The sequence below is a fragment of the Chenopodium album genome, chromosome 26 (assembly GCF_948465745.1).
Source record: "Chenopodium album chromosome 26, dcCheAlbu1.1, whole genome shotgun sequence".
Classification (NCBI taxonomy): Eukaryota; Viridiplantae; Streptophyta; class Magnoliopsida; order Caryophyllales; family Amaranthaceae; genus Chenopodium; species Chenopodium album.
In genome coordinates, this window is record NC_137859.1 from 1564409 (window position 1) to 1586330 (window position 21922).

The window sequence follows — 21922 nt, forward strand, 5'->3', positions numbered from 1 at the left end:
TCATGTTTGTGATGTCCTCTGACTCCTCTTTGAGAATTGAAGGAAGTTTCGTACACTATCTTATAGCTCCATAAGTTCTCTGCACTAGACCATCAATGACATCAGACCTTAAATTACTCTGATCAAGACAGTTTTTACACGGTCTTATATACTATATAACGCTTCTGGACTTTTATGTTCAGAGGTGATTGGAATTAACTAGATGAAAAATGGAAGAAAGTCTAACCATAGATATTCTAGGAAGGTTCTCAGCATTGCTAATTGTAATGTAGATTAAATTTACATAAAAACTTATGATATATTTACTTGTTTAGCCAATGTGTTTCAATTCTCACAAAATTAAGTTGTTCACTGTGTGTACCTTTCTATTGTATAATTGTATTTAGATATTTATCATCAGTGTTATTAGGTTTTGAGCTTCTATTACATACACTATCGTTGTTCACTTAAAATAGGGATATTGCAGTGTTCTTTGCTAGTAATTTTTTTGGTGATGTGAATTGTTGGTTTGGGGTTTAAGGCTTTTATTCAAATTTTGCCAAATTTTGATATGATATGGTGATTGTAGTATAGGTGGTTCATTTCTGTATTTGACATTGATGCTCATGTCATTTCGAAGTTACTCGGTATCAACTTATTGTCTGTGTTGAAAAAAATTGAATAAGATGTGTAACAAATAGGCAAGATATGAACAGGTTGGAGAAAGGCACACGTTTCGCGATTTCAAAATGGAAATTAAATTGTATTGATTCATAGACAAAGACAATATAGCTTGATTCTGTACCACAGCCAGGTACATGTAAATGAAAAACTATGCAATATGGTATACATTATTTGTGACAAAAAATAATAGACTGTCCCTCGAATTTGTGACTTAGACATCATTTTCCTAGACATTAAGCTGTATTAAATGCAGATCCAATGCTTTTCTTTTACTCAGCACTGAGGAAGATCTAATGGAGGGGGTTCCAAGGTTTGCAGTTCACCAACACCGTTCTCGACCAAGAAGGCCATAGCCAAACCCCACCCAATATGAACATCAAGGTGACAGTGCATTAGCCAAACCCCTGCATGAACAATAGAGGAAAAAAACAAAGATTAGCATAACCATCATCATAACTCGTAAGATAAGTGTAATGATCAGATGATGAAGTGAGTACTGTAAGAGATTTGGGAAATCACCTGGATTATCGGCTACAAATCGAATAGCAACCCATCCACCAGGTGTAGTTCCAACTGTATTCCTAAATGGTGGATCAACCAGATTGAATCTTGCAGGATCTGTTTTTGGGTTGAAGTTACCCTGACCCGAACCAACAACATAGAAATGGTAACCATGAAGATGCATAGGATGATCTTCAACTGTGACAATATTAGTGTTCTGTAAGATAATTTGTACATGAGATCCAAATTTCAGCCTGTATAGTTTTGTCCCTGAAACAGGTGTCCACAACCCGCGGCTTACATTTCCAGTGTAATCGAATTGCACTGGAGGCACCGGAGGAAAGTCTGTTGTGAAGACACCAGGGGTGTTTTGATACATGGCTTGCAGAATTGAATTTCTTGTTGGCAGTGAGAATGATACGTTGTTCATACTGGCAGTGAACCTAGTGTTGTTAGGTGCTTGGCAACGGAAACTTGGGCGTGAGCAGTTGATTTGTCCGAGGTTGATTGTAAAAAATAGGTTCTCATCAATCCTAGTTGGGACTTCCCCTCTGGAGAGGCTCCTAAATCGCGCTGTGAATGCTTTGGCAGTGTTTGTGTCATTCCATACTGGTAGTTGTGGGAGGATTGGCCTCGAAGAACCTCCTCTTTGGTATTCGAGGATTGCAGTTGTGGTGGTGTTGTCATAAGCTACATTAGGAGCACTGGCATAGGCTGTAGCTGCCATGTAGTAGCGGCCTGGTGGTTGGTTAGCAGTGACTAGGACATTGGTTGTCTGTCCTGGCCCTATCATCACAACATTGGTGGTGAAGGGCTTGGTGTAAACTGCATCCGCCTCAACAACTGTCATTTGGTGGTTGGCAATTGAAAAAAAGAGTTGTTGATTGAGTGCAGCGTTGATGATCCGGAGAAGAAATGTTTCACCAGCTCTAACAGGGAATATTGTTGTATCTGCATCATAATCGAAGCTGTCATCAGTAAAAAAAAATGTGTTCTTGTCCAATAACAGATCACTAAACTGTAAGTATTCATGCCTGTTTCTGACAAGGGAATATCGTCATACCTTGACTAGAGCAGCGGTAGAGATCACCAGGTTGACCATTGATAGTGTATGCATCAGACACATTTGGAGCAGCTCCAGTAACCATAGACTGTTGAAGGACTTGCATTGGATCTCTGTTCCACCATTCCCCTGTCAAACTTGAAAATTTTAGTCCCTTGTAACTCGACGTTTTTATGTTACAAATTAAATGTGCATATAAGTTTAGGGGATTTATCTTACCTAGAAGTACAGGAAACTCTTTTGCTGGCTTTCGGAAGGGATAAGAAGATCCTAGCTTCGGGTATATCACTAGAGCTCCATACACAGTGGCTCGCAGCCATTTGCTATGAGCGTGCCACCATAATGTTCCCTCTTGATCTTCGATGGTGAATCTGTATGTGTAGGTTTGTCCTGGCCTAATAGGACATTGTGTTACAAACTCTGGCCCGTCTGCCCATGGTGATCTCATTTGACGTACTCCATGCCTAAATAAAACATGCATAACATGTTAAATTATCGGTATCAACAAGCTTAACACATCCTACACGTATAGGTCCTTAAGAGAGAGTTTACCAGTGGAGGGTGATGTTGTATCTGCCTTTATTAGTGGCTTTGATGATTAGGGTGTCTCCATTTCGTACCTCCAGGATTGGCCCCGGAAATTGACCATTTACGGTCATAATGACTTGGTTGTTGCACAGCCTCTTCTCTGGCTTCGGTTGAATCTGTTTTCATCATACAAATATAGTTAGTAAATGAACAACATTTCATGCATGAACATAAATCGTACAACAAAATTACTTAGGATACTTAATAGAGTCTCAAAATACATACAACAAAGTTATGATAATGTATCTTCGCACTAGCTAAGTCAGCCGCGAATGCTAAAAATACAAACAATCCTATGAAGAGGCCACATTTTGTGCTGCTCAACTTCATCTTGCTTCTTACACTCTATACTTTCCTAGAGTAAAGTTGTTGTAATAAGGTTATTGTGTGCGAGTAGTATGAAGAGAAGTGTTGGATATATATACACACGTACATAACATACGATGACACAAAGTCATAACCTAATGCTATACTTTAAAATTAAACATGAAAAATGAGATGAAATATAATGTAAGAGTTTAATTAATTAATGTGTATATTAGGTCCAAATCAAGTACTTAGTCCAACCATAACGAAGATTTGGTGCACCAATTATCCCTGACTATATAGAAGATGGAATATATGTGCGTAAGTAGAGGTAGGTCCAAGTTTACAGAAAGATTAGTGTATAATTGACTTCTAATTATCTTAAGTTACTTTATTTATTTTTACCTCAATCTTTGAATTGTTCAAGAAATGGTAATTTCTCCTTTGACCAAGTGTTGCGATCCAGGTGTTCTTAGAAATAAATTAATTAATTTCATTGAAAGATATGTACAGATTGATCAATTGAGGTAAAGGTCATTTTAACAAATTCAAAGGCTTAGCTTTTTCATATTCTTTTGTTCATATTGACTTGTTCCAACATTATCCCATTGCCGTAAGAGACGACTTTAAAGTAGTCTTCTTGTTTCTGCATGTCGTAAGTATAGTAACATCAACAAAAATTGAACTTTGCAATACAAAGTATTAGGGTTGAGAATATAAACACGACACACAAATCATGCATGACAGAATTCGAGTCATTTTAATTTAGAATCTAGTCAGGTGATGAGTTATTTAGCTTGTTTGATTCAGTACGAATATAGTATTTATGGTCAATTAATTAATACTGTAGTTGTATGAAAAAAATAACCATTACGGAGTATCAAGCATAGCGTTATATACTTATATATAGGGTTGAATACTTGAGTTGCTTTGTATATGCAAGCTATTGTACGTCAAGTATTTTATTGTGAGATAATTAACCAATCTCACATATGTTAACCATTAATGCATTTAGAATCAACTTACTTTCACCGGCTTAATTAGTTCATTACACAGCACTAATCATGTGCATGTATAGTATAAGCCTAATGTTGTTCATGATGAAGACATAATAACTATACGATAAGGGATACTTAACTAAGTACTAGTATTAGAATTATTCATCGACAAGTATGTACTTTCATTAATGTACATAGAGTCAATTGAGCTACGTACAATTAAGACTATCTTGTTGTAACCATTGACATACCTCGAGAGTCGAGGCTAGCACTAGGTTGTACATAGGGCGTATAATAGTAATAATACACTCTATCTCAATTTTGACTGATTTTAAGTCACTTATGACTTATCTATGGTAAAAATATAAATTTGTTTGCCTAACCTCACCAATCACTAAAGAGTATCTAACCTAAGCAGATCATGCGTTATGTTGACATATAAACTGATTTATTTACATGAAACTGATTGTATCTGGTTTAATTTATGTTAACACTTAATTAGTTGACCTCACTTTACTTGATCAAAATTTTAAAAAAAATTAAGAAACTCCAGCTAAACTTAATGACTTTTGAACGTATGCAACACGAAATAAACAAGAAATTTTGTTATTGACAATCTAAGGTAACGGTTTTAGGTATCTTTTTGGCTTTTGGGTGTGCCAGCAACTCTAACAACTATAATCTTATTTTAAAGAAATTTTTTGGGTTTTTGTTACTTTTGTTGAAATTTTATCACTGACTATTTGTTCGTTAATTGACTTATCAAGTTTCCATATGTTTGGAAATTTCAATGATCTTAGTGGACTTGATGTCATTAATCTAAGCATCCATGAAAAATCAACCATGCAACTAATCTCAAGAAATTTGTGGTTATTGAAAGGAATATTTGTTGACAATCACTCCATCTTATAGTTTTTTTTTATGATAATTAGACATTGTTATCTTCTACATGGGATAATTGCTACCATTAATAAGAAAAAGATAAACGAATTTGTTTATACCATATTTGTTTGTATGGCGTAAATTGTAATTGGGTAAATTGACTGCTTAAAGGCATATTGGATGGTTTTACCTACCCAAATGGGCTCCCGAAGGATATTAAGGACCATGGTAAACATCTCGGCAATTTTTTTTTCCGAGCGAAAAAAGGTCAAAATATCCCAAAATTGAAGGCTATTATCCACGCTTTATGAGGAATTTTGGAGGTTACAGGGCCCGGTGGGGAAAGGTCTTGAGATCCTAGGGGATACATCTCAGGGTCATATAATTACGTTTGGAACCATATATGACCATTATATGTTGTCATAAATGTCCGTGGTGTAGCTTGATTTTATTAAATCAATGCAAGTTGTAATCGGGTAAATTGACTGTTTAAAGGCATATTGGATGGTTTTACCCACCCAAATGGACTCCCGGAGAATATTAAAGACAATGGTAAACATCTCGACAATTTTTATTTCCGAGCGAAAAAAGGTGAAAAAATCCCAAAATTAAAGGCTATTATCCACGCTTTTTGAGAAATTTTGAAGGTTACAGGGCCCGGTGGCGAAAGGTCTTGAGATCTTAGGGGATAGATCTTACGGTCTTATAATGACATTTGGAACCATATATGACCATTATATGTTGTCATAAATGTCCGTGGTGTAGCTTGATTTTATGAAATCAATGCAAGTTGTAATCAGGTAAATTGATTGTTTAAAGGCATATTGCATGGTTTTACCCACCCAAATGGACTCCCGGAGGATATTAGAGACCATGGTAAACATCTCAACAATTTTTATTTCCAGGCGAAAAAAGGTCAAAAAATCCCAAAATTGAAGGTCATTATCAACGTTTTTTGAGGAATTTTCGAGGTTACGGGACCCGGTGGCGAAAGGTTTTGATATACTACGGGATACATCTCAGGGTCATATAATGATGTTTGGAACCATATATGACCACTATATGTTGTCATAAATGTCCGCGGTTTAGCTTTATTTTATGAAATCAGTGCAAGTTATAATCAAGTAAATTGACTGTTTAAAGGCATATTGGATGGTTTTACCCACCCAAATGGGCTACCGGAGGATATTAAGGACCATGGAAAACATCTCGGCAATTTTTATTTTCGCGCGAAAAAATGTCAAAAAATCCCAAAATTTAAGGCTATTATCCACGTTTTTTGAGGAATTTTGGAGATTACAGGGCCTGGGGGCAAAAGGTCTTGAGATCCTAGGGGATACATTTCAGGGTCATATAATGGCGTTTGGAACCATATATAACCATTATATGTTGTTTTAAATGTCCGTGGTGTAGCTTGATTTTATGAAATCAGTGCAATTGTAAACGGGTAAATTGACTGTTTAAAGGCATATTGGATGGTTTACCCACCCAAATGGGCCCCCGGAGGGTATTAAGGACCATGGTAAACGTCTTGGCAAAATTAAAGGCTATTATCCACGATTTTAGGAATTTTGAAGGTTACGGGGCTTGGTGGCAAAAGGTCTTGAGATCCTAGGGGATACATCTCAGGGTTATATAATGACGTTTGGAACCATATATGATCATTATTATTGTCATATGTCTGTGGTGTAGCTTGATTTTATGAAATCAATGCAAGTTGTAATCGGGTAAATTGACTGTTTAAAGGCATATTAGATGGTTAACCCACCCAAATAGGCTCCCGGAGGATATTAGGAACCATGGTAAATATCTTAGCAATTTTTATTTTCAGGCGAAAAAAAGTCAAAATCCCAAAAATGAAGGCTATTATCCACGCTGTTTGAGGAATTTTGACGGTTACGGGGCCCAGTGGCGAAAGGTCTTGAGATCCTAGGGGATACGTCTCACGGTCTTATAATGACGTTTGGAACCATATATGATCATTATATGTTGTCTTAAATGTCCGTGGTGTAGCTTGATTTTATGAAATCAGTGCAAGTTGTAATCGGGTAAATTGACTGTTTAAAGGCATATTGGATGGTTTACTAGCCCAGATGGGCTACCGGAGGGTATTAAGGACCATGGTAAACGTCTTGACAATTTTCATTTCCGAGCGAAAAAAGGTCAAAAAAATCCCAAAATTGAAGGCTATTATCCACGCTTTATGAGGAATTTTGGAGGTTACAGGGCCCGGTGGGGAAAGGTCTTGAGATCCTAGGAGATACATCTCAGGGTCATATAGTTACGTTTGGAACCATATATGACCATTATATGTTGTCATAAATGTTCGTGGTGTAGCTTGATTTTATTAAATCAATGCAAGTTGTAATCGGGTAAATTGACTGTTTAAAGGCATATTGGATGGTTTTACCCACCCATATGGACTCCCGGAGAATATTAAAGACAATGGTAAACATCTCGACAATTTTTATTTTCGAGCGAAAAAAGGTGAAAAATTCCCAAAATTAAAGGCTATTATCCATGCTTTTTGAGGAATTTTGAAGGTTACGGGGGCCGGTGGCGAAAGGTCTTGAGATCCCAGGTGATCCATCTTAGGGTCATATAATGACGTTTGGAACCGTATATGACCATTATATGTTGTCATAAATGTCCGCGGTGTAGCTTTATTTTATGAAATCATTGCAAGTTATAATTGGGTAAATTTACTGTTTAAAGGCATATTGGATGGTTTTACCCACCCAAATAGGCTCCCGGAGGATATTAAGGACCACGGTAAACATCTCGGCAATTTTTATTTCCGCGCGAAAAAAAGGTCAAAAAATTCCAAAATTGAAGGCTATTATCCACGCTTTTTGAGGAATTTTGGAGATTACGGGGTCTGGTAGCGAAAGGTCTTGAGATCCTAGGGGGTACATTTCAAGGTCATATAATGACGTTTGGTACCATATATGACCATTATATATTGTCATAAATGTCCGTGGTGTAGCTTGATTTTATGAAATCAGTGCAAGTTGTAATCGGGTAAATTAACTGTTTAGAGGCATATTGGATGGTTTTACCCACCCAAATGGGCTCCCGGAGCGTATTAGGGATCATGGTAAACATCTCATCTATTTTTATTTCTGGCGAAAAAGGTTAAAAAATCCCAAAATTGAAGACTATTTTACAATAACTTACCATGTGTTGGTCAAGTAGTTTGTAGGGAGTGTCTTATGCCAAGTTTATATGAAAATTTTGACAAAATTTCTTGCAACGAGTTATTTGATCCCTACTTTGATGTAATAAATAAATTGGCGTAGATTTAGATGTGATCTGATCTCAAGTGTTGGATAACAACCTTATTTGAGACTTTGTTGACTAAGGTAATTGTCAATTGTCATCTACTCATCTACTACCCACTTCCATGCTAATGGCCCCTCTAGTTCTTAGGTGACTGTCATTGAACTATCTCTAATTGCTGCTTACGAGTAAAGAGTGATGTCAGATTGGCCAGCTAAGGATCATACAAGTTCATGACTGTGGATTTCTGCTGCACAGCCAGAATCGGATGACTCTGTTATTGCAGTATTATTCGCAACATGTTCATTAGGTACTCAAGTTATCTTTCAGTCCTCCAACCCCTATTGATGGAGTCATGGAGATGTGGATTATCTTTTGGAAATATTGACTTGATTGAGCCCTGCATTGTCGGAAATAAAAGTGTCCATTGAGCCAGCGAAGGCCAAGGTGCTCAGACAATTCGTGCAAGAGATTCTTGATCAAGTTCGAGGAAGATTTTATGTCCACAAAAAAAGTATATAAGCAAAGACTTTTCAAGGAAAAGCATCAGACATCAGTGGCTGGAAAATGAGCTACGAGTTTTGCCCTCTGCTATGCTGAAAACACAAATTACAGCAAGAAGTCCAAATGCATAAATGTTATTCTGCAACTGTATTCCTTGGCAATTCGGTAAATATACAAGGAGAAAGATTTAAAGTAAAATTACAGAAAGGCATCATGTATTGGGCGAAAAGGGGTACCAAGAAAACCTTTCTTGGCATAAAAAATCATGTAAAATTGCTAAAACTATCATTCAAAAAAATTATTGACAAAGCTCATTTCCGAAAAAATTAAAGTTACAAGCCTCTCTTTTTCTTTTCTTTTCTCTTTTTTTTTCTCCTGTCAAAAAGAACTAAAGATAAATGTAATTCCTATTGTTCTTTAATGTACATGATTCAAGCTCGAAATTCTCCTATTGAGAAACATGCCAATTAGATTGGGAACTTGTATCAAGAAGAAGAAAAAAACGCACATGGTGCCTGGATAATGAAGTTCCCTTAGGGTAATAAAAGAATGAAGGCAGGAGGCTCAATGTGCCAAGCCGACAAACATACCAACCAAACAAATGACCCAACACAACCGTCAAGAGTGAGCTAGCAAAATACTTGGTTAATTGCACCTTATATTTGCTGCTTTACAGTCTCCAACAGCTTAAGCTTGGAGTCACATATTTGTAGAAAGGTCGACATCATCTTATGTTGGCCTTTAAATGTCTTCCTGGCAACACCTGTTGGACACCAGGACTTGATTCCTTGGAAGATTCGGTCACCCAGTTCTCCTTCATCTGCAGTAGACAACAATTCTTTAAGAGCTTGGTATACTTTTCCGGGACCTTCATTTGGGTCACTTGTGAGGGAGGAGAGCATATGGTCCACTGCTTCATCTTCTGTTTTATTAACCTCTTCTCTCAACCATTCCACAACAACTTCTATAATGCTATATAGAGACAAAACTGAATCCCGGATTGTCTGAGATAACACAGAAGTTGAACCATCTGTGGGTCCAATTTTCTTTTTCTTCTTGCCACAAGGAATAGTTGAGCGAACATAAGATTGGAGTATTAGACAATGCCAAGCAACAGGTTCTGCAATCAATTGCACCAAAACTGGCAGATTGCCTCCTGGAGAACAAACCTTGGGACCTGTTATTCTGACCTTTTGTACTATACACTTCTGTAGCAAAGAATTTACTAGATGCCAAAGTGATGTACTCCCTTCAGCTCTTGGAAGCACGGAATCATGGGAGCTCAAGTTCCATGCGTTCAAAAACACAGCAAAGTTCACCCAATCCATCAAGTCTGAGCCCAAAGCCTGCGCCAAATGCCGACACAGGAAAAAAGTTTAGATAAAAATTAAAAAAAAAAATATATATATATATATATATATATATATATATATATATATATATATATATATATATATATAATAATAATAATAATAATAAAAATAAAAAAAAAACAGCAAATTTCACCCTTTCAATCAAGCTAATCATCCCTCTGCCCTTAATTGTTTTTCATGATAGGGTTTGGCACAGATATAAATAGTGGACATATTGTTTACGAATGAGTGGGCCACTGGGGGGGGGGGGGGGGGGATAATACAGTAATAAATAAAAACGATTTGGACATCTATACCAAGCAAGTGTGCAAAACATAACGGGAAGAAGAGAGTATACTCCCAAATACATTAGTCCAATGACTGTCAACAGAAAGTAAAAAATGCCATTCATAAGTCAGGGCATCTCTTATTCAAATAACATATGATAATTACTTTTTTAATATGGATGATAGATACCCTGGTATACTACTATACATCATTATAGCTTTGACAATTCATATTAGATAATCCTGAAGTAATGCAGTATATTATTATAGCTTTCAATCCAGTAGAGGCACATGCTACCATATGTATCATAGTTCCAGAAAGAGGGGCAGTATCAGAAGCAGTCGCTACAGATAATAAACAAGAACGAAGATTATAATAATACAGACCTCCAAAGGTCTCTGACCCTCTGCAACATCGAGCACAACTTTCACAGCCTCGTCAATAGAACAGCCAAGGATCTTCACATAGCGCTCCAGCAACGATTTCATCTCCAAGGAGAAGGTAGAATCAGACACAGACCCATTAACATCTATGTTCTCCTTACTAGAAGCTGACACACACTGCACAGACAAATATATCATCCGAGGAAGAAGAGATCTCCTCTCAACAATTTCTTGCACATTTGTTTCCCATTCTCTACAATGATCCTGCATTACAGCTCAAAGGACCATAATCAGTACATATAGTCATAAATAAAAGTACCATCATGAGCAGCAAAAAGTTTTTATACCAAGTTATCCATTGGATGTTTGAGTTCTTCAAATGGTCCTGTAATCAAAGGAACACAGATTAATAATTTTATTATAACTACATCTATCTCAAAAGACTCAAACAGCGTCATATGAAGAAAAACATTGGCAGCACCGTAGCAATAATCTATAAGAGCCTAGTCAACAGTTGCAGCTATAAACAGGAAGCTCATAAAGCTATTGCTGATTGCTGAAAAGTTGGAGAAACAAATACTGTAGGCATCGACATATATTAAGGCAACCAGACTCCTGTTCTACAATAAGCATGAAAGCGAAAAAAAGTAACAATTAGAGAATATATATATACATATATATATATACATATATATATATATACATATATATATATATACATATATATATATATATATATATATATATATATATATATATATATATATATATATATATATATATATATATATATATATATATGTTGCAGTTCACTCCTGGTCAAAGAGCATGATGCACTCACCTAAGAGATAATCCTTTTTTGGAGTTGGGGTCCACCAAGGCCTTAATTGCAATTCTTCATTGAATGTCAATGATTGACACAACGTATCATTAGCAAGCTCAAGAGCTTGAGTTCCACATTTCAAGGATTCAAAAACACCCTGTGAAGAAAACATGTTACTGACGCATAAGAAATATCAGTATGTAGCTAAGGGCACGTCCTGCAAGAAAAATTACCTCTTCCTCCTCAATGTTGTTGGCTTTCTCCTTCAGCTTTAAAATTGATGATTCAAGTCGTGCAATCAGATATTGGTTAGAGTGTTGCAATCGTTCTTTAAACTGCACAAACTCAATAACCTGAAACATAGGCAGCAGAAGCAACACTGGTTAGCCCATAAATATTAAAAGTCCCAACCCTGATAATATTTTCTAAATTCAGGCTCTCCACAGTCTACACCTACTCTGTAGAACCATGAAATACTTTTACCTAGAGCACCCGTAACTTTAACCTACAATCCTATCTGTACGGTATATACTCCAGATTTAATACAGGCAACAGTCACAAAAAGAGCAAGATGAATTAGGGCAGCAACAATAGTTATAGGCGTTTATAATTGAACAGAATTACAGAACTGAACCTAAAAACATGTGCCAAAAATAAACACAAGGATATTGAACTGTGCCGGTGCACCGAGTGTTATAAAGTAAATTTAAGCAGGGAAAACATATTCAGAATTTGATACTTGAAATAGCATATATGTACGTGCCGCAACCACCCACCCACCCCAAAAAAAAAAAAGGAACATATACCTAAAACAAAATGAGGATGACAGAGGTGAGAGTGGGGCACCACCAATAAGGCAATAACCAAAACACATTACTGAAGCAAGACTAATATAAGCACAACTAAATAAGAGCTTACTTTTGAATAATTACGATGTCGATAAGCAAGAAATGTAAGATCTGCAGATTCCCTAAGATGGTCATCCATAAATTTCAGGTAGTCCTTCAAAAGATCATTTAAATCTTCCCAAAGAGGAGATAACAACAGCTGTGGCAGGATTTGATGTGAAACAGACTCGAATAGGATATTTTTCACATCCAGAGTACGAAACCTAAAATATTGACACAATTCTCATAGTCAAAGAAACATTCTGTGAAATTTATCTTATCGCTATAAAATATAAAATATATTGTAGCACTCCAACAACCTAATCACAATGAAAGGAGGTTTTGGCTCTGATTAAATTACTAACCATTCATAGGCTACAGGAAGCGCACCCAAGTGAGAATACAAATGTAGCAATATTATCTTATACTGCGATACAAATCTGTAAATTAAAACAAAAATTTCCATGGTCAGCTCCACATTCAACCAAAACTCAGTAGATGAGAGTCAGTCTGGTACAGCATAATTAAGTCAGGGAGTGGATCCGAAGAAATCAAACAATGAAGTATGATTTAATATGTAAATACATAAATTTTTATAGATATGTTAAGGTAACCAATCGTCTGAAAAATAAATGAGCACAATCACACTATGAAGCTTTCATAGGAACTCCTCGGCTCACAAAGAGTTCTCAGAAACTAGAAGAGGGGGGGGGGGGGGGGGGGGGGGGGGATACAAGGGTAATGCTCTACATATCTGCAACAAGTTGTAGTAGCAATTTTATAAGTAATTATGCATTTATGCATGGATTACAGCACTAAAAATTATGCAACAAATTCTAATAATGCAAAATATGAGTAGGAGAAATCAAGGAATTTCAAGAGAATCGAATTTTTAAATAAAATTAAATAAATAAAATGAAAACCTCAATAATGAAAAACTGACCTCCTGATACTTAATCCTAATTCCAGCATCATAACGGTCTCTAACAAATACCCAATCTTTCCAGTTCTCCAATATAACTGAAAGCAGCAACAAAGATTGGAAAAAAAAATCAGCTTGACTGGAGTAGCAACAGCATGATATAAATAATGAGAGGGATCAATATTGGTAAGGAACACACATCACAAACAAACAAGTATAATTGCCTAACGATAAAGCAAAGCAAATCTGAGCATTATTTCCTATATGTCGAATGGGATATAATAAAACAGGGGAAATGGAACTCCAAGGTCCAATTATTGTTACTGAAGTGCATATAAACAAGGAAAGTATTGATTTTGTAGCCTGCCAAACATAAGAATATTATGCTGCAAAATTTGTGTTTGAGAAAATAAATTTTTTTAAAACCAAAAAAAAAAAAAAAAAAAAAAAAAAAAAAAAAAAAAAAAGTTTGAAAATTTCTCCCTTGACCCACCAAACCCCACTCTCACAGCCAAACCCAACCTCCATTCAATCCATCCATCCACCCCACCTTCCAGTCTCCAGCAACCACTAACCACAAGGAAAGAAATCAATAGTTGCTAGTAGAAGAAAAAGCCTCATCAAGTAAGAAGATGAAAAGGGTGGTGATGAGAAGAGGGATAAGGACTGCAGAGAATTGGGGTGGTGTAAGAAAAGATAAAAATCGAGGGCCCGATTTAGCCACAAAACGAATTGTCCACAGCTGATGAGGTTCAGTAAAAGGTTCTCCAGCCACTAATGATTTGAGTGGTCAGACAAAGCAGGGGTAGAAACATGATCTTCTCTTATTCTTTTACGGAGTACTTTTCAAAAAGCTAATTTCCTTACTAATTTATATTTTTAATTCTCTGGTGGACCATTCAATAAGCATAATCAGTCCAAATTCATCAGTAGTTCGATTACAGGACCAAATTTCCTCCGTTTCTTTCTATTACAGAACATTTTGCAATTTATAATTTTATGTAGCCAAATGTACAATAAACAAGTACATTTGAGCACGGAAACAAAGTAAAACATAATAATCACATTAACCTTAATACATGCAACTATTCCCATAACACCCCCAACCCCCACAAAGGAATACAAACTCATTGAATTTTCAATGTATATTAAGAAAGGTGGGGGCAGACTTACTTGGACCAATATATTGGAAGCCATGTGAAGAAGATCTTCACCATGCATACTCTCTTGTGGATCCAAATCCTTTGAAAGAGGAAGGTTTTCACTATACATATTAATCATCTTCACTGCCAAACTTTCAAGTTCTGGGACAAATAGAAAATAGCCAATACGCTTTAAGTTTAAGTTGTTAATGAGTTGCCAGACAAATAAGCAAAATCTCCATCCAAATATGTTGCAACATAAGAGGGCGGGGGGGAGGGGGGGCGGGGGGCGTGGCGCACAGAGATTTAAAAAAAGTGGGCAACAAATGAGAGAGCACAAAAACTAAGTGAATTACCCACAAATGTTTGAAAAAAAAATTGAGATGATGTCAACAAAGGTATATTGGGTATATGCAATAAGAAAGAAGATGTTGAATTTCTTTATTAAAAAACGATGCAATATTTGTGAAACTTCCTTAAAAAGAAAACTGCTGCAATTTTAAATAACAGGGGAAGCTATTGCTTAAACCACCCATTTTAAATGACAAATGGGAGAGACAGGAAGACACACCAGCATCAGGGAGCTTGTATGTGATGCCAATTTGCAATTGTAACTTCTGGAGACTGATTGCCTGACCGAGAGATTTTGTTAGTACCATAGACGTGGATTCAGAGCTCTCTTTGAGCTTTTCCAGCAACTCCACTTTCTCATCAGGAGTTAAGATGTCCAGAAATACTTCAACATCAGAGCAGAAGCAAGCTAAGTAGCCAAATCTGCATCATTATAACCATGAAAAGCTCAAACAATATACCAAGCTGTATTTTCAAAAAAGTAAAATAGCACTTAAGAAGCAAATAAGCCACACCAAGCTATCAATTTAGAGTAGAATGCAGCAGTTTTAACACAGCACATAGAAAATTGAAATGACTGATAGTTGCTACAGACATTCAGACCAAACAGCTGTGTTTACTGGAAACAAAATACAATATCCCTCACTCTAAAATCAGAATAAGCATTCATACAAATATGTTTCCACAAAAAGGAAAGAGAAGGGGTAAAAAAAAAAAAACTTGAATCCTGTCACAAATTTTAACTTTTCTGTTTCTGAAACTCTAAGAAAAATGGCACTTCGCCTTAAGATTGCTAGCTTTTGCCTTAATTTCTTCCCATTTTAGACATCTAGATACTTAGTATCGAAGTTTCTTACTGTCAAACTCTACAGTAAGAAAGAAAATTATTTTATATTCAAGGCCTTTCTCCAAAAGTTTAAAATTCCTAATTTCCTATTTTTGTTTTATCAAGTTTCCCTGGGTAGTAATGTCCACCTATATCCAGCACAATCTTTATTGTTATGCGACAAAAATTGACAGGAGTAAAAAGCCCAATCATATCATTCTTTATCTATGAGAGCTTCCTAGAGAACACCCCCACATCACTTTCTAGCCAGCTCAATCTGTATCTCAGAGATTTCTTAGTACTTCTAAGGGTCACTAGAAGAAAGAAAAAGAATTTTGTTTAAAAAAATAAAGGTTTCTCCTCTATCAACATTAAATTAGGAACATAATTGATATCCCCGGCAAAAAATAGTTCAGGCAGTCATCAGAACTAATAATACCCTTCTTTTTTCACAAGTGCAACATTTTGACTTTAACACTACTCACATAATACCCTTTGACCATCATTTGATAAAGGAACAAAAAAAAATAGTCATGTGGGATCTTGTTTATATTTTCTCGATATATACTTTCAATATATCAAATTTATAATATTTACTAAATGAAAATTAGATATTAGTGTTGAAGTAGTGCATTGGCAAGCGTGAAAGTCCAAATGTTGCATTAAATAATAATAATAAAAGAGGAAGTAATATATATACAAACCTAGAAAAGTATAGCACTAAGGCATCAATAAGTTTCTCCTTAGCACCAATACCATGTAGGAGTTTCCTCCTCTCAATTTCAAGATAAGCAAGAGATGGGCCCCTCTTAGAATCATCACTAGCTTCTGTCTCTAATTTTCTAACAAAAGCTGATGCATCTTGGATACGAGAATTGAACTGCAATTTTACAACAAATAAGTTCTTGTCTGTCAAACTGCTCCCAAGCAGTAATAGTATTAGCAAACATAAGAGTGATTAAATACATAACTGAAAGATTCTTCTAACTGCTACTCTCTACATCCCATAAAAAAAACCTACACACTTGCAATTATGGAGCATCAAAAAACAAAACTATTGCCTTTCTCAGTCCTACTGATTTTTTTCTCTTTTCCAAACACTTTCTCTCTTTCATTCTCTCTAAACACAATTTCAATATTTTTAATCTACATTTAATAACCTTTATCTGCATCAGCTCCATGCCAATCCCATATTAACTTACTTATCTGACTATCTGGTCACTGAAAGCTGATAAAAAGAAGTTCAAGAATGATAATACTGGCGTACCACATGATAATCCTAGAGAAGCAAACGTACCACATCATCTGTTATATGAGGAAGCTTTTTGACAGATCCCGGCGGACACCTTGGTTCACTAGTTACCCCATTGCACCAACTTTGATCATCCTCAAGCAAACAACCTAAATAATGAAGGAAACACTCCCAGTCGTCGGGACTGCCAGGTCAAAAAGAGCAATGAGGTTAAATAGTGAAAAAGAGATGTTAAAAAACAAAAAAGCAAAAGGACCACATAATAGCACAATATTGAGCTAAAGCATAATAAAAAATAAAAAATAAATAAATAATTTAAAAAAAAAAAAAAAAAAGGTCCAGCCTCAGCCCTTGAGACCTCAGCTCTGTAGGCAGCTTAAAATCCTTTACAAAGGCTAAAAAAAAGAGAGGTGACAGTCAGCACATAAGACAACTCTAATTAGCTGTGAATTGCATTCTACTAAGCAATGACAATGTAATGATAACACTAAAACAGAGTACACCAGCATACCACATTTCTAGGATTTTCTGGAATGTACTGGCTGCGGCAGCATTGTCACCTGACTGAGCAAGAAGTCTACCCTGCCAGCTTAAGTAAAACAGAACAAATAAGAAATCGAATGCAAGAAAATCAAAAGAGCTTCAATGTCTATGTTAACAATTATTCAACCTAAAAGGTAATATTATGCATGCTAAACAACAGACACGGAGATTTACTGCACAGAATTTGCAATTCATAGTTTCAAAGGTCTCAATTATTATACGCCAAGGACTGTTTGAAGCACTGCAGGAACATTCTTACTAAAACAATTAACTGGGGACAGTTTCAAGCATTTTCGTAATAAAAGCAATAGAAAGATCACAAAGCTTAAGATAACAATATGAGGAAATTAATGCACTCAATCACCATAGTCAATAGACAAAATAACAAAGCACAAAAAAATAAGCTTCAGAAAAAACCTGCAAGCGAAGTCGGTCAACTTCGATCAGAATCAGGGATCCTAATTTTCCTGATAAGACCTCTAAAGCATCGCCATACTTGCCTTGCTGTTCCAGCACAGAAATGTACACAATAAGAGCTGCAAGATATGTAAATCATTCAGTACAAAAGACCAGACCAACTACATGATTTATCATTCAGACATATGAAAAGATATCACATACAGACCTTCCGGTTCATGCAAGCTATGAGATGCAATGTGTTTTTTAAGTAAGCCTTCAGCTAATCCTAACAACTTCTCTCCACCCTGGCCACAGCTAACCTGTTAAAAAGCCAAGAAAACAAAATGGTCAGCTGGAAAACATATACTTAATAGCCATTGGCTTGTTTATAAGGATAATAACACATCAATTATAATCCACCTTTGCATCATAGTATATATTCTCAGATATAGACTGCATCAACCTCATCAAACACTAATCAGAAGAGACCCTACACAGATTTTTCTACCCTGTGCACGAAGAAAAAGATCAAGCCCAGAAGGCCTCAGAATACTGTAGTTTACAAAGGCTATGCCCATAGCTAACACATGCAAGCGGATTTTCATGAGTAGCCCACGGGAAAAGAGACTCGTCTAACAGAATGCAAAAGCTCAACATACAGAGAGGCTATGGTAAATAACACCTAACCACTAGGCAAAACAAGTGACAGTGCCACTTCCTTTTGTTTTGACCAATTTCCAATAATTCAATAATATTCAATCTGAAGATTCTGAACAAATCAGAAAAATCCTCAAGCATACCAAATTCCCAGCAAGAAAAAAGAAAATGAATTATATAGTATTCAGGAAAGCATCAAAGAGTAACCTGCAACTGTATGCTACAAACTGCCCAGAGCAAGAACCTCTCTTCACCAACAAGCTTGTACATTTTAATAGCTGTCTGGGAGAAAATGAGGAAAGTGTTAAGCCAGAAGAATCACATATCCAAAAGTCAAGAATGGAGATTCAAACAAAAATTAATGGTGGCCTAAGAAAACATCAACCTGTTGCTGCTTCACATATGCATATTCACGAACATAACAATTGAAAAGTCCCATCATTAACTCCAAATTATTTGGAATTCTGCCACAGGCATAATCATACAAGCTAGTAGCCAGATCCACTGTTCAAATTAGAGAAGACATGTCAGACAAAACAACTGCGCCATTTAGTAATAAGCATCAAAACCCATACTTACAGCGATCAAGCCTTTGAAAGACAATCTGAAGCGTGCTGAGGGTAAGATCATCCATTAACAAGGACACATTTTTATGCAACATTTCCTTAGCTTCCATACAGATAGATAATGCTTCTTCAAGTTTCCCCATTCTTTCCAGAATAAGAGCTTTTAGTGCCTGTAGATGTTTCAAGACATTTCTTCAATTGGTTTGGCAGACCACTAGAAAGATAAATTTTGAAAAGTTACCAAAATTTATACCAGTAACAAACTAAGAACGAAAAGGAACATCATATGATTACGCATGTGAGGGTTAACATAAAGATCATACTCAAGCAACATTGACAAGTTATTCAAAGGAATCATGCAACACGGTAAACAACAATACAAAATACAATCCTCATAAATTTGAATTTGCCGAAAAAATATGATTTTCTTAAATTGACAGACTATTTCCACTTTCCTGTAAGCTTAAAAAGTCCAATTCGATACTGAGGCATTGCAGTGATATAATTATAAATATTACAATTTGACAACAATTGTACATTCACAACCTAAAAAACAACAATCAGAATGAGAAAATGAATCTAAGGTTACACATTCAACTCTGAAATCGCTATTTTTCTAACAAAGAAGATATAATAAAACCAATCAATCAAAGGATTACAGCGCCAATATCAAAACCCAAGTTTCTTGCTATCAAATCAACATGACAATTCAAGTTTCTCAACAAAAACATTCCACAAACATAAAATCTTCGACGAATCCGAAAATCTTGATCAAAATTGACAAAACCCCACAAAACCCAATAGTAAATTAATGCACACTCTACCATTTATATTGAGAAAAAATAATCAGAGATATAAAACATAATATCGTTCAATTAACACATTCAATTCAAAAAACCCACAATTAACCAAATATAATCTTATTCAATGAACAAATAGCATCCAAGAAAAACCCTAAAAACAGTGAAAAATCACGTAAGAGAGAATTTACAAAGAAGAAAGCTGACCATTGCATAAGGAAGATTGGGGTACTTGTTGAGAAGAGTAGAAGAGAGTTTGAGTGCATTTTTATACTGTCGCGAATCAATCGCATCCCAAACGGGTCGGACTTTTCGCTCCGGTATACCGCCGGCATAACCAAATTTTCCGGCGAGTGGATTCGACATCGAAGAAATCGTTTCTGCTAATTTTTGAGATTGTTGATTGTAGAAAGAAAATGGGGGAAGAGAATTTGTGAAGAAATTGGGAAGAAATGAGAGAATTGAGAAATGCCGGCTTGTTTATCGAATATATGATGGTTGAGAGAATGAGAGTTAAGACTGAGTGTGAAAACTGAAATGGGGCAAAAACCTAATTTTGGGGATGAAGAGGATTTGGATTAGTCTGTTAGAGTGGTGTGTCACCTAACTTCAACTTTTTTGGGAGTTTGGGTTAGCCTAGGCTTTAGGCAAGTAAGAAAAACCTCTTATATGTCATCAATCTCTTACCGGTTACTAGAGTTGTCAGTTCGGATTTTTAAGTCAATTTTAGTGAAATTGGGTTTGATTTACTTTGAATTCGAGTCATGCTTACCTTAAGTCAAAACTCGAAATTTGAAACGAGTTTTGTTTGGGTCAGTTTTTAACACCTCTACCAGTTATGACGATGTGTGCAAGGTATTTTAAACACGTAGTACTGTGTATTTACTTTCTACAAAATATATGTATATCATGTAGGGCATAATGTCAAGCAAGTATCACAAGTACTACATGCATGTCACAGTACATGCATTTTTGAATAGTTTTGATCCATGTAAATAATGGTATTGATAAGAGAATCAAAGTTGGCCTAGTGGTTGGAGGCCCTCGTTCCGCCCATGTGAAAGGGGTTTGATTCTCACCCGTCACCCCTAAGCAAGTAGGATTCCTTATTTTTCCCCCTCAACTTGTAAGGGAATTCTTCTGAACTTTTTTTTTAAAAAATAATGGTAGTGATATTGTTAAGATGATTTCACACGTTGTAGTCTTCTTTTACCTACCCTGTCATGAGTTTGTTTAATGCATATCGTGAATATCAGTATGCACTAGTACTTCCTTTGGTCACCCCACCTTTTTTATCCTTATGGATCAGAAAACATCACAAGTGTTGCTAGGAACTCACATACCATATATATATATACAACTCAAAAAAAAAAAAAATTATGGGTCAGGTTTACTAAGGGTCTGTTCACATTTACTTATTTTCAGTTCAGTTCAGCTCCAATCAGTTCAGTTCACTTCAACTCCTAATTTCCTTCTCTCATAAAATATTCATTTCAACTCAGTTCAGTTCAGCTTAGTTCAGTAAATGTGAACTGGCCCTAATTTAAGCATCTGGAATAACTTATATCCACAAATCACTTAAAACTGACATGCTTAAACTGATTAACTTTTATTAGTCATTGTGTTTTTTCATACATTTTTTTAAAAATAGGTTATAATAATAATGTAATTTTTCAATGTTTTATATTGGCGTACAGCGTTTATGTGTGTGGTATACATACAACATGTTGCTATTAAAGAATCATCTTAGTACTTTTAAAACCTCATATTTTGACACATTTTTATCATAACATGTATGGAAAACATTGATGCTCCTCGTATTCATTGATAAACGTGATAGAGGTCAATGAAAACAAGTTAATCAAACAAGGGGATTATTAGTGCTTTGATTCATATTCCTTTAATATAGGTTTGATGTGAGATGATATGCTAATCATAATGAAGTAC

The 21922-nt window shown here is 35.7% G+C and overlaps 2 protein-coding genes across 3 annotated transcripts; both read right to left on the reverse strand.

The window, feature by feature from the left end:
- Positions 1 to 881: 881 nt before the first annotated feature.
- Positions 882 to 3145, reverse strand: LOC145617451 (laccase-3-like). Its single transcript, XM_081672157.1, has 6 exons — positions 3041 to 3145; positions 2780 to 2931; positions 2447 to 2691; positions 2228 to 2356; positions 1183 to 2115; positions 882 to 1067 (listed from the first exon to the last, which is right to left on the reverse strand). Exons 1-6 carry the CDS (start codon positions 3143 to 3145, stop codon positions 937 to 939), a joined length of 1695 nt encoding a protein of 564 aa, XP_081528283.1. The 3' UTR covers positions 882 to 936.
- Positions 3146 to 8970: 5825 nt separating this feature from the next.
- LOC145617664 (N-terminal acetyltransferase B complex auxiliary subunit NAA25-like) lies at positions 8971 to 20585 on the reverse strand. 2 transcript variants are annotated; one of them, XM_081672391.1, is made up of 19 exons: positions 20183 to 20585; positions 19189 to 19345; positions 18995 to 19113; positions 18817 to 18891; positions 18179 to 18272; positions 17971 to 18089; positions 17522 to 17592; positions 17056 to 17194; positions 16463 to 16638; positions 15153 to 15355; positions 14613 to 14743; positions 13461 to 13537; positions 12883 to 12957; positions 12549 to 12741; positions 11864 to 11983; positions 11649 to 11787; positions 11155 to 11192; positions 10811 to 11071; positions 8971 to 10130 (listed from the first exon to the last, which is right to left on the reverse strand). In XM_081672391.1, the coding sequence occupies exons 1-19, from the start codon at positions 20339 to 20341 to the stop codon at positions 9441 to 9443; spliced, it is 3036 nt and encodes a 1011-aa protein (XP_081528517.1). In that variant the 5' UTR covers positions 20342 to 20585; the 3' UTR covers positions 8971 to 9440. The 2 variants fall into 2 exon arrangements, with proteins under 2 accessions (XP_081528517.1, XP_081528518.1); XM_081672392.1 differs by lacking the exons at positions 19189 to 19345; positions 20183 to 20585 and having other exon boundaries at positions 18817 to 18887; positions 18995 to 19086.
- Positions 20586 to 21922: the final 1337 nt, after the last annotated feature.

What these genes read in the sequence shown, in the direction of transcription:
- LOC145617451 (XM_081672157.1), bottom strand. Translation starts at nt 3,145, where the DNA reads ATGAAGTTGAGCAGCACAAAATGTGGCCTCTTCATAGGATTGTTTGTA. An exon ending in TACAACATCACCCTCCACTG is followed by an intron (nt 2,692 to 2,779) that starts GTAAACTCTCTC and finishes TGTTTTATTTAG; the next exon opens with GCATGGAGTACGTCAAATGA. An exon ending in AGAGTTTCCTGTACTTCTAG is followed by an intron (nt 2,357 to 2,446) that starts GTAAGATAAATC and finishes CAAGTTTGACAG; the next exon opens with GGGAATGGTGGAACAGAGAT.
- LOC145617664 (XM_081672391.1), bottom strand. Translation starts at nt 20,341, where the DNA reads ATGTCGAATCCACTCGCCGGAAAATTTGGTTATGCCGGCGGTATACCG. An exon ending in TTAGTGCTATACTTTTCTAG is followed by an intron (nt 15,356 to 16,462) that starts GTTTGTATATAT and finishes ATAATGATGCAG; the next exon opens with ATTTGGCTACTTAGCTTGCT. An exon ending in ACAACATTGAGGAGGAAGAG is followed by an intron (nt 11,788 to 11,863) that starts GTAATTTTTCTT and finishes TTTTCTTCACAG; the next exon opens with GGTGTTTTTGAATCCTTGAA.